This window comes from Lagenorhynchus albirostris, chromosome 3 (assembly GCF_949774975.1).
Source record: "Lagenorhynchus albirostris chromosome 3, mLagAlb1.1, whole genome shotgun sequence".
Taxonomy (NCBI): Eukaryota; Metazoa; Chordata; class Mammalia; order Artiodactyla; family Delphinidae; genus Lagenorhynchus; species Lagenorhynchus albirostris.
In genome coordinates, this window is record NC_083097.1 from 18265905 (window position 1) to 18278361 (window position 12457).

General features: G+C 35.4%; 1 protein-coding gene across 2 annotated transcripts in view; it reads right to left on the reverse strand.

Moving 5' to 3' along the window:
* CDH12 (cadherin 12) overlaps positions 1–12457 on the reverse strand; it is a 270731-nt gene that overhangs the window by 181578 nt on the left and 76696 nt on the right. For both annotated transcript variants that reach the window (XM_060146002.1, XM_060146001.1), the window contains exon 2: positions 10866–11160. In XM_060146002.1, coding sequence (XP_060001985.1) covers positions 10866–11160 — 295 coding nt within the window. The remainder of the gene's footprint in view (positions 1–10865; positions 11161–12457) is intronic.

The following is a 12457-nucleotide window of genomic DNA, read 5'->3' on the forward strand; positions in this document are numbered from 1 at the left end:
CACTTATCATAAAGCAAGAGACAATTGGGCCAAGGTAGCTTCCTGCCTGCCTTTGTGTACAAAAAAATAAATAGAATAGAGCAAATAAGGTAAAAAAAGAAACAAACCAAAAACAAAACAAACAAACAAACAAAAAAACAGTACCACAGCTGGAGGCCAACTTTAAAGAAAAATGATGTTGATAGCTATCCTGCTAGTAGCTGGACTTCCTACATCCTGGCAAAGCAGTTTTTATAAAACATATTTAAGGTTTATAACCACTTGGAGGCTGGAAAAAGAGTAATACATTGAAAATATGTTTAATGTTTTGAACCACTCAGTGGCCAAGAAGCAGCTTCTGCTAACATTTATTTAACGCTTAGAGTCATTTGGTGGTTAGGAAAGAAAAAAAAAAAGGAACTTCTTGTTAATTTTTAACATTTATGGCTGATCAGTGGCTGCTAAAGCAACTATCAATGCAGAACGGTTTATGTTTCGGGACACACTGTGCTGCTACTAAAACAATTCATACGCTTCTCTCAAGGCCACACAAACATTGTCAATAGTGTTACCTTTGCAATTGCACCACTAATAAAAACATAGGAATCAAACAGAGGGATAAAACACTCTTGGAACACACAGTCATAATATTCGATGGCCCTGAAAATGGTTCTGCTGTGCTGTGTGCTGTGGACACTTTGCAGCTGACACCAGAGGGATCACCAGACCTTGCTCAATTTCATCAAATGTGTGAAAGTCACTCAGCAGATTGCAAAGCAAAAGTGTCATCTGATAATTGGTGTTTCTTACAAATCAACAGCTTGTCTCTATACGTAAGAGAAAAGAGTACTCTACACCAAAGTAAATGTAAATTGGGTTAGAAAGTCTATTAGGTTCTTATATAGACTTGGCATAGTTTGAAAAAAAACAAAAGTAAATATTGAGCTCGTGTGTCACAGGGAGGGACGATATAGAAAAAAGGGGTAAGATAATTAGCTGGGATGTCTACAGGTTAGGCATTCTCCTGCTACTTTCCTGAGAATGATAGCCAAATTATTAACAGGATCCTCCCCAATTTATTGATTGCATTTTTTTCAGACATTGGGATCAGTGTTAGTTATACATTTTCTCCTTTACTATTTGCACTATACCTCTGGGAATAAGGTATTTTTATTCCGCATTTATAAGTAAGAAAACCAAAGCACAATGAGGTCAAATAACCTACACAAATCCTCACAACTAGGAAATGGTAGAGCATGGATTTGGACTCTTAAGTTCAGTGCCCACACAGTGTGTGGCTAGAACATGTTACAACAGAGATTTGTCCTCTGTCTCTCTGTAGAAATCTTTTTTCATTGACTATGAATAGAAAAGATATGTCCCAATATGGAAAAACAATTTTTTTTGAAAAACCAGTATATTTATTTTGGCTTCTGGCCTTATCAACTACTTCCTAGGTCATTTTTGGCCTCTCATATCAAAATTTGGCCTCAGCTCAACAAATTATGGAGGAAATTCAAAACAAATGATTTAAACATTGTTAATGCATGTGGAAAATACAACTCGGAGGTAAGCACTTCTAGAAACACCCTAAGTCCCTCTAAGAATCAAAGAAAGCCATTTCCTCTTTGCTTATCTTCTAGAATAATTCAGTCCTAAAGCCTAGCTGAACTTTGGTGCTGGCAGAGATAGGCAATTGGAGGAGTTGGGGAAAAGCTGCAATAGACCAAATCAAGGTACTGAAGCCAGAGCAGAGTGAGGGAGGTGTCCACATAGAAGGGCTGACAAGGGGTATCAGAGATTGTTTCTCATGAGTAGGTCACCTATGTGGGGGAAATATGGCCTTGTGTATGGATTTAGAGCTGTAATGAGGTGAGCAAAACCTCCATCTACAGTGGAGAAGAGAAACAGCCAGTGCAGATTTTCAAAGTTGGCATGGAGTCATCAGGGCACCTGCAAGGAGTCTGCAGGGGTAGTGGCAATGAAAGATTAGGCTTGATCAAATAAGAAAATATATTAATGACAACAAGAGCTGGATTTCTCACTCTTGGAAAAGAAGTTATAAATTATACAAGGATTAAAAAAAAAAAAAACAAGCAAACAAACCTGAAATGAATGGCTGTGTTAGATTAGAGTTGAAGGTATTGGTACAAAACCATGGTTTTCAAAATATGTAGAAGGATGCAGAAATAAATATTATGTATGTACATGTCCATAGATATATTCTTTAGCTGTACCCACTGAGAGGGGCTGGGAGCAATGATACTCCAATAACAGAGAGCAAGCTGCAGCCAGATTTTGGGCTTCTAAACATTATTCTCCGTAAGGGTGAGGAGAGAGCTCCTTGGAGAAATAGCTTTCTTCTGGACTGAGGCAGCAAATAAGCAAGACAAGTCCCAAACATATTTTTGAGCCAGAGAGTAAGGGAGTATTCAACTAATTAAGGGTAATATTAAAAGGACATAAAACTCAACTTAAAGAAGCTTTCATTGGCCAAATTTAAAATAATTTCAATATTAAAATAATGATATCAATTGTGAAATAAAACTCATGTTTTATGGCAAGACAAGAAAAATTTAAACATAAAAATTCTTCTCTGCCCTTTGGCCTACCCCCTCCCCTCACTGTGCGTTGTGTATCTGCATTATGCATTGACTTAACTTCCCCCATCAGCAGGAATACCTGCTCAACAATAAAGAGCAGGCACCAACAAGACAACTCCTTAAAAGATAATGTTCCTTCTTCTTTTTTTTTTTTTTAGATTCCATATATATGTGTTAGCATACAGTATTTGTTTTTCTCTTTCTGACTTACTTCACTCTGTATGACAGTCTTTAGGTCCATCCACCTCACTACAAATAACTCAGATTCGTTCCTTTTCATGGCTGAGTAATATTCCATTGTATATATGTGTTACATCTTCTTTACCCATTCATCTGTTGATGGACACTTAGGTTGCTTCCATGTCCTGGCTATTGTAAATAGAGCTGCAATGAACATTTTGGTACATGACTCTTTGAATTATGGTTTTCTCAGGGTATATGCCCAGTAGTGGGATTGCTGGATCGTACGGTAGTTCTATTTTTAGTTTGTTAAGGAACCTCCATACTGTTCTCCATAGTGGCTGTATCAATTTACATTCCCACCAACAGTGCAAGAGGGTTCCCTTTTCTCCACACCTTCTCTAGCATTTATTGTTTGTAGATTTTTTGTTGATGGCCATTCTGACTGGTGTGAGATGATATCTTATTGTAGTTTTGATTTGCATTTCTCTAATGATTAGTGATGTTGAGCATTCTTTCATGTGTTTGTTGGCAATGTGTTTATCTTCTTTGGAGAAATGTCTATTTAGGTCTTCTGCCCATTTTTGGATTGGGTTGTTTGTTTTTTTGATATTGAGCTGCATGAGTTGCTTGTATGTTTTGGAGATTAATCCTTTGTCAGTTGCTTCATTTGCAAATATTTTCTTCCATTCCGAATGTTGTCTTTTCGTCTTGTTTATGGTTTCCTTTGCTGTGCAAAAGCTTTTAAGTTTCATTGGGCCCCATTTGTTTATTTTTGTCTTTATTTCCATTTGTCTAGGAGGTGGGTCAAAAAGGATCTTGCTGTGATTTATGTCATAGAGTGTTCTGCCTATGTTTTCTTCTAAGAGTTTGATGGTGTCTGGACTTACATTTAGGTCTTTAATCCATTTTGAGTTTATTTTTGTGTATGGTGTTAGGGAGTGTTCTTCATTCTAATTTCATTCTTTTACAAGATAACATTCCTTCTTGATCTTGTAAAGGGTCACATGACCCACCACATTGGCACTTAAATCTGGATTATGTAAACTGTCAATAATACATCATTTAATGCACAGCCCTCTATCTCAAAAAAGTTATATAAACTGTGTCTTGACTTCTACAGGGCAGAACAGTTCTCAGAGCTTTCTGAGATGCTCTTCCCACATTATAATCCTCAAATTTGGCTCAAATAAAATTTTCCAATTCTTTCTTAGATCAACTGATTAATTTTTTGTTGATACAATCGATTAGAATCAATGTAATAGAAAACAAAACCTGGAGACCACACAGATATAAATTAATAAATGGATAATTTGAAAATGTGATGAGAGCTAAGTTATTCCTCCAGTTTTAAGATACCTTTGACAAAATATGTGATACTTACAGAAAAGATGAAGAGTAAGTTTACAGTAGAATCATCACCTAATATAGACAATCTCTAAGATGGACCTCAGTATGACTGCCTTCAGTATTCACACCTTTGTCTAACAAATATATAGAATATGGCAGAAGTGAAAGGATATCAATTCCAAGATAACAACCACATGAGTGGCTTGGAATTGCTTCCTCACACAGGTGAATCTTCAGATGAGACCATATTCCGGATAGCCAGCTTAACTCGAAATCCATAACTCTGAAGCAGAGACACTCAGACAAACCAAGAGATAATACATATTTAAAATTCTGAACCTCTAAATCATGGGGTAATTTGTTATATAGTACTAGATAATACCAATTTCATACCTGGTAGTGGGGTGCTGCCATAACAAATACTTAAAATGTGGGAATGGTTGCACTGTCAGGCAGTAGTGCCTTGAACACACTGTTGGTTGAATCAACACTCACTTGGAAGGGCTGTAGGTGAGGGCTTGCAACAAAGTAAGAATATCTTATTGGGAACTAGAGGAAAATACATCATTGTTATGCAATGACAGAAATTTAGCAAAACTGTTGCCTATATTTATTTGGACAATGGAAAATGGACCTAGTGACTTTTAAACAAAAAGGGTCCAGGTCTTACTTCTTTTGAACATTCCTGGCCTTTCCAGATGGCATGTGATGTTAAAATTAAGAAATGACTTTTAAGCAAAGGTTAAGTCCAAGACATAGAGAGCATGGTCAAAAGATAAAGCCATGAGAGTGACTATAAAATGTTTTGTTAGGACCTTAGTAAGATCATGGTCTTTGTGGCTTCGTGTCTAGTCAGACAAAATTCCCTCTTAAGAGCTTAATGATATGTGTGACTCAAAGATTCTTTCCAGCAAACAATAAGGATTCTAATTCATGTAAGGGCTTTTCTTTCAGACATCTCCAATAGGGCCAAGGTAGAGAAGAATTTATGTTGAAGAGTTTTTTGGGTTTTTTTTTTGTCCAATTCAGTGAACCTCATGAGGACTCCTGGGATAGCCATAGCACCTACAAAGTTCTTAAAAAGAGTTCTACATGTAGAAACATCACAAGAGTGGACTGAAGAAGGAGAGTTGGAGATTGTACAGTGAGGAAAGCCAACAAAGAGAGTTCCTTAGTTTCAAGTACATGCTATATTTCATGAAAAAGAAAGGATAACTCAGAATGGAGAACCAAGAGCCCAGATAGTGGAACTGAGATCTGTGAACAAATATTCCCAGCCCTTGTACCTAATCAAAGAGCATTCAGCATTTACCAGCTAGATTTCAGAAATGTCATGGCCCAGTAACTCTTTTTTATTCTGTGCCTTTTCCCCTTTTTTAAACAGAAATGTCTACAGAAGTTATCCTATGCCTATCTCACCATTGTACGTTGGGTGTATGTGAGATAAGCAGCTGGTCTCTTTAGCATCACAGGTCTACAGATCAAGAGGAAATAAGTCTAAGGAACCTCATTTGCACTTGGACGTGAGTTATATGATGAGTTTCTGGAATGTGAACTAATACAATCGGGGAAAACAGATTTTAGGGTCCTAGAAAGGGGCTGAGTATATGTTGTATGACATACCTTTGGGGACAGTGGTGGACTGTGGTAGGTAGAGAAGGCCCTCAGAGATTCCAGCTTCCATGTATTCATGCTCTTGTGTAATTCCATTCTCTGAATGTGGACTGGACTTACTTCTAACAATTAGAATATGGCAGAAATGATAGGGTATCACTTTCAAGATTAGATTATAAATAGGCTGTGGCTTTGATCATAGATATTCTCTCTCTCTTTCTAGCTCTCTATTAGCTCATCCTGGAGCCAGGCAGATGCCATATTGAGAGGTAGCTCTGTGGTGAGGTCCATGCAAGGGACTGAGGTGTGCCAACAACCGCATGAATAAACATGGAAGCAATTTCCTACCTCCCCCCAGTTGACCATAGCCCCTGCCAACAGATTGGATGCAATTTCTTGAGAGACCTTGAGTCAAAGGTACCCAGCTAAGCCACTCCTGGATATCCATGCTCCTGTGAGACAATAAATGCTTGTTATTTTACATTGCCAAGTTTTTAGTCAATGTATTATGCAGCAATAGATAAGTAATATGCAACCTTTGTGAAGTAATAAAAATGAACATCATTAGTAGTAGGACAAATTGAAACTATGTGCTACCTGACAGAATGCAACAAGAAAAATACAGCATCTCCTCTGTGATATACCTAACAAAATGCATACGCTGAATTTTCACATGATGAAACATCAGACATACCCAATATGAGGGACACTCTAAAAAATAACTGGTCAGGAAAAACATGTTAGGGTTATGGAAGTCAAAAATGTCAAGAACTGTTCCAGACTGAAGGAAACTAAAGAGATCTGGCATTTAAATGCAGTAGGTGATTTTGACCTTGAACATTTTATTATATAAGACACTATGGAGACAATTGATGAAGCTTGAACAGAGTCTAAGGATTGGATTGTAATAATGCATTAATGTTAATTTCCTGATTTTAATAAATGTATTTTGGTTGTATAAGGAGAATGTCTTTATTTGTAGGAAACAGCCAACATTCTTTCTCCAGTCTCCTAACAAGGACTATGCTTATGGGGCACAGATAGAAACCAATGATAGTTTGCCTGTTCATTCTATATTACTTGAGCTGCTCTATGTGGCCATGGCTGGCTTGTATGATAAGGTGTTTTCTATAATTTTTTGGTTTCTCTTTCTATAACACTTCCATGAAAGCAAGGAAGTGTGGAGATTTACGTATGTTTCAAAATCATAATAAAGGTATAATAAATTAATATTAAGTATAGTCACAGTCTTCATTATTTCCTTCTTGGAGTTGGACTATTTAGGTGTGACTGTGTAGAAAATATTCTCTGTTTAATAACCTACCAAAAACTCCACCAACAATTTCATCTTGGAATATATCCCCAAACTCCATGTAAATCAAAATACAATTCATAGAAAAAAGCAAGGGGGTACATGTTATTTACTTTTCTATGAAACCAGCAGTATAATTTCCTTTAAGTATATCTGTTTTATTTAAACTTCTCTAAACATTTTTTTAAAATCAGTGGATAAGAGATATATTCCTCAGATTTTTTGTTTTAAGCATGGACCCCCATCCTCAAATTATAATATAATACAATAATATAATATGAATTCCGAAGTCTTCACAAGTTCATCTGAGATTAAAAAATAAATTTAAAGCTCCCAAAGAAATTTTAGAAGCCACTAACCCTAGAAAAAGGGTACAACTGATTGCAATTAACTTTGTTCTAAAGAGCCTGGGAGTAATTCCTACTTTCTGATCCATAGGAATTTTCATAGAAAAATAAAGATCAAATAGTAAACAATACTGCACGGAGTTATTGTAATGGCTAAATAAAACAAGGAATGCAAATCTCTATTAGGTCACCTGGTCCCTACCTATTGCTCAGGAAATGGTAGGTCTTAACTTAATAAATCATGATTCACAATTGACATCTATAAAATGTGTCATAGGGACCTGGTTACGAATAACCAAATCAGCAGCCTAAAACTGGTTTAGCTCAGGCTGAGGAAGACAATACAGGTATGAATATGGATTTAAAGATGTTATACATGTCAGCACTCTAGGAAAAGTAACTTAAACCGCACACCCTACTGATGTGAAATCATCAGATATTAAAGAAGGCACATTACTATAATTCATTGTTACTCTAGTGATCTTATAGAATTAAGAACACATTCATAACGTCCAAATTTGTCTCCAAGGAGAAACTTTGAGTTGGGGAATATCTGGATCATTAAGTAATTTCCTTAGGTCAGAGTAAAAGCACTTTATCTGCGAATATCAATTACTTCCATGGCATATTGGATGTAGCACAAGTGACAAAGTGACCTTTCTCTTAAACAATTCATAGATTCATGAGAATTTTCTTCAACTTTTGGGACTAAATATATTCCATAGTCTTATAATCTTAAATACTGATTTTCCTCTAAAATCTCCACCCACCCTGCTCACCACCACCCTCCCTTTGTAGAGTTATGTTTTTTTTGTAATTTTCCTGTTAGTTTTTTTTTTTTATTCCTGGTTTAATCGTTCATCATATGTTCAGATGTACAATCCATTATTGCTAAACTGACATTTGCTTAATAGACTATTTCTTGACCTTTTGCATTAGACGATAAGCTATTTTACTCTATTCTTTTTAAATTGGTTGAATCTTTTATTAAAAGTGAAATAAGAACATCCTCAGTTATTGGGAAAGGACAGTTATCTCCTAGAGGATACCTCAAGCACAGATATACAAAGCCAACAGTGAGATTTGCCACAATAGTTATATTGCCCAATACACCATGGCTAGTTCTATCTGGTGTTGACTAAACATTATTTTAATATTCCAAGGAGAATGATACAGAAGCAGGAATTGCCTAGAAGGAATGTGGAAAAAGAAAATAAAGAAAAGAATAATCATTAGATAAAGTGACTTAGAGCACTAAACCATTTCCATATGGTAAGAAGGGTGTGCTTGGGAATGGAGTTCAGGAGCTCTAGGGACATAAATGTTATATCTGGACACACAGCATCTTCTGGCTAGCTTTAAGTTGCTCAGGTAAAAGCCAAAACAAGAAATAGCGCAAATCTAACTGGGTCTCTAACAGGTGTATTTGGTTATAGGTGTATAGGTAGGATTCCAGAAGATGGCAAAAATAGTGCCTGATAGGTATTTCATTTCTAATACTGAATTTGCAAGTGGTGTTTCTACTTCTTAGTATTTATTTGAAAAGGGCATGTTATGTTAATATAGTCCAAGAATACCTGGGTGAACTCATAACATATGTTATGGTTCCACATTCAAAAGAAATACTGTTCTGTTATTAAAAACAAAAAAAAATTAAAAGGGAGGGTGCATTGGAAACCAGTTTAGGTATTTACTAAGGTCTCTTGAATAACCAATGAGAAATTTCAGTTACAGTACATGGGAAGACATTTTAAAGAACCTATTCTTGCATAGATCTTTCTGATAACTCGTGGCAGCACAGCAAATTCTGTCTCACCCCAGTACTAAAGCTGGACCCACTTTGTTCTTTCACTCACCTACCCTTTGCCTGATTTTCCAGATTTAGTCCTCTCTCCAGGCACTAGCTGCAAACTCCTTATATAAGGGCTCAGCTCTGCGACCCTATCCTTTATCCTAATTGGCACCACAAAAAAACTAATTGTTTATCTAATAAGATAGAACTTTCTAATACTGTAGAGGGATGTGTGTGTTTGCTTTAAGGATGCTGTTTCAGTAATAAAGTGTCACTAAAGGCCATAAATTCGTGTAAATATTTCCAATTTACATGAAATAAGCACCAGGTTAAAGAATTTATGTACTGGATTGCATTGTCTTCTTAAAGGTCATACTTTTCCTCAAAGTACTGTCTTCATTTTTCTGCCCCTGTAAAACCAAGACACAGTTTTAAAAACAGCTGTCCCCATTTTCAGGGACTAGTTTCTAATACATTTTCCTAGTTGTATTTCTAAATCTGTAGCAATCATAACACCACGTAAAAGAGGCAGCTCAAAAAAAAATAGCAGAAACTGAATAAAAGATTTGCAGCCCTGAATATGCATACAAAAATTTTAAATCGAAGTGAACTCCTCTGAGCTGATTTCTTAGGTGAAGGAGAGAATATGGTCTTTGAATACCTGATAAGGTCACAGACACAATTTCAAGTGCATTTATGGTAAATCCATGTGACAACTCCTACAGCCACTAACCTGTGTCGCCCTCAGGGTAGTCTGTGCAATCTTCCTTGCGTGTCTGGGATGGTTGTGGGGGACAGCAGAAACCCTCCGAGAAATGTCACACATGGGAAATAGTAACAATGGCTCATATACGAGAGTTTCAAATTGAAACCTAGAAGTGATGAGTAGCTTTATCTTACACATGTGCTATAAACCAGAAGTTACTATGAAATAAATTGAGCGATTGGCAGTGGTGACTAAGAAATAAAATTTATAATTAAAACTTGTCAGTAAAGCTGGAATCCTTAACTCATTGACCTTAAAATACATATTATAGGACTTTGAGAATTGAAGTTGCTGAATTTATATTTTATTTAAATTATTAAGAATGATGATGATACTATATCTTAACTGTAAATTTATTCTAGTAATGACTTCATAATGATATTTGCTTCCTAGTTTGATGGAATAACTACTGTAGGTTACTTATAGCCACAAAGGGTACAATACCTTTTCTCAGAGTCTCTATGGAAAGCTACAAAGAATGCAACACATCCCTTTCTGAACCACTTTGAGACTCAGATGCAATACATACTTTGAATAATTTATTTTGAGTGAAGAATGACTATCTGGTATTTGATGTTACCTTCACACTGTGTAGGCATCTGAATTTGCAATTATGAGTTATGTACTGAGTTATGTACTTAAAGTACAAAGGAATTCCATGAATTCAGGGAAATGCAAAGATTGTAAAATAGTGAAGAATGTTATATATCCTAGATATTTATGTATCTATTCATATATTTAGAATGGAGCAGGAAGAAAAAATAAAGTTAAGTAGAAAAAAACAGTAAAGGAAATTAATTGTATCCTCTACAGTGCAGGAATAATCTTCTGAGTTACAAACCAGATATTTCCGTCAACCTGGAAAAAATAAATGTTGAAAAGGCCTCGTCTCATCTGACAGAATTTTGATTCGCTTACTCACCCACAGGAGACATTTCTGGGACACTAGCAATATAAGGTCCATCCAAAAACTTCGGCTCATTATCATTAATATCCTGCACTTTGATGATGAATTCTGATTCAGGCTCTAGGGGCTTCCTGGTTTCTATGTCCACAGCCTGAGCACGAAGTGTGTAGAAAGGTTTTTCTTCTCTATCCAGGCTCCTTATTGCATGAATGTCCCCTGTAGTTTCATCAATGGTAAAAACGGTGCCAGCGCCATCTCCTGAGAGGGTGTATTTAACAGTGCCCTCTCCCTTATCTAAGTCAGAATGGAGCTTTAGGGAGAGAGAGAGAAAGAGAGACAGAGAAACACCATTAAAGAGATGGCCCCACGGTAAAAAGCCATACTTGCAGTATAATTTTTTACCAGAAAAGTTAAACCAAAATCTTATGGGTTTTTTTTTCCTTTTTTTCCCACCATTTTTTTTATTATAAGCATTTTTAACACACAAAAAAAGTTGAAAAAATGTATGGTGGACACCTATATATACCTATATATATCTCAGAGATTCCACTGTTTATCTTCCAATTTAATCATATAGGCTTTCGACTTATCACATAGATAGATCATATCCCTATCCTTTCATTCACTCTCCTGTCAATCCATCTTATCTCTCCATGCATTACAGAGGTTAGAAGTACAGCCCCAAATCCATCAACATGCGTAAATACAACTATTTTGAACATCTACTTCTTTTATATACTTTGGGGGATAAAATTTTCATAAAATGAAATGTACAACTCTTAAGTGTACTTAGAGTTTCATTTTAAATGATTGTTGTATTAAAATAAATTAGCTCATATATATTAAATCATACAACTTCCAAATACTCTGAGGCTAGAAATCAGTGACGTGAATCCAGTGAGAGATATGGTAAAAAAAAAAAAAAAAAAAAAAAATCAGAAAACACTGAGCCTTTTCATTTGAAAGGAGAGGAGAATTTTGGCATACAAGGTCAATTTCAGATATGTACTATGGAGTATCTCATTTTAACAGACTGACTCTCAATGAGTTATTCAGTATTACTCAACCAAGCAACGGGTAGAATAACTGATTATCCTTTCAGATTCACAGGCAAATGGTTAGCCCTAATCTATTCTATATATTTGAAATGTTATAATGTAGAAAATTTTTAATTTCTGCTAAGTTCTTTTGAAATTCAACACATGTATAATTCACTATAATACAGTATGGAATAAGACACACATCAATATAATAAGGGAGAGGACCAAAGAGAAGAGAAATTATTATTGTGATACTGTAAATCAGTGTTTTTCAATCTGGAGTCCAAGAATTAATGATAGATGGACATAGCCTTGGAGATCTATAAATTATCCAAGAATAAATGTATATAGATAAATAATATGATATAAATATTTCATTATATATAATTCTCTAAGAATATGTGTACTCATATATTTCATAAATAACAAATTTACATTCTATTTAAATTAAAAAGGATACATATTCTTATAAATAATATTATTTTTTATCCAAATGCTGATCTAAAATGTTTCAAACTATTCTCACTCATTTAGGTACAGCCATCTGATTTCAATGTTCAAATTTTT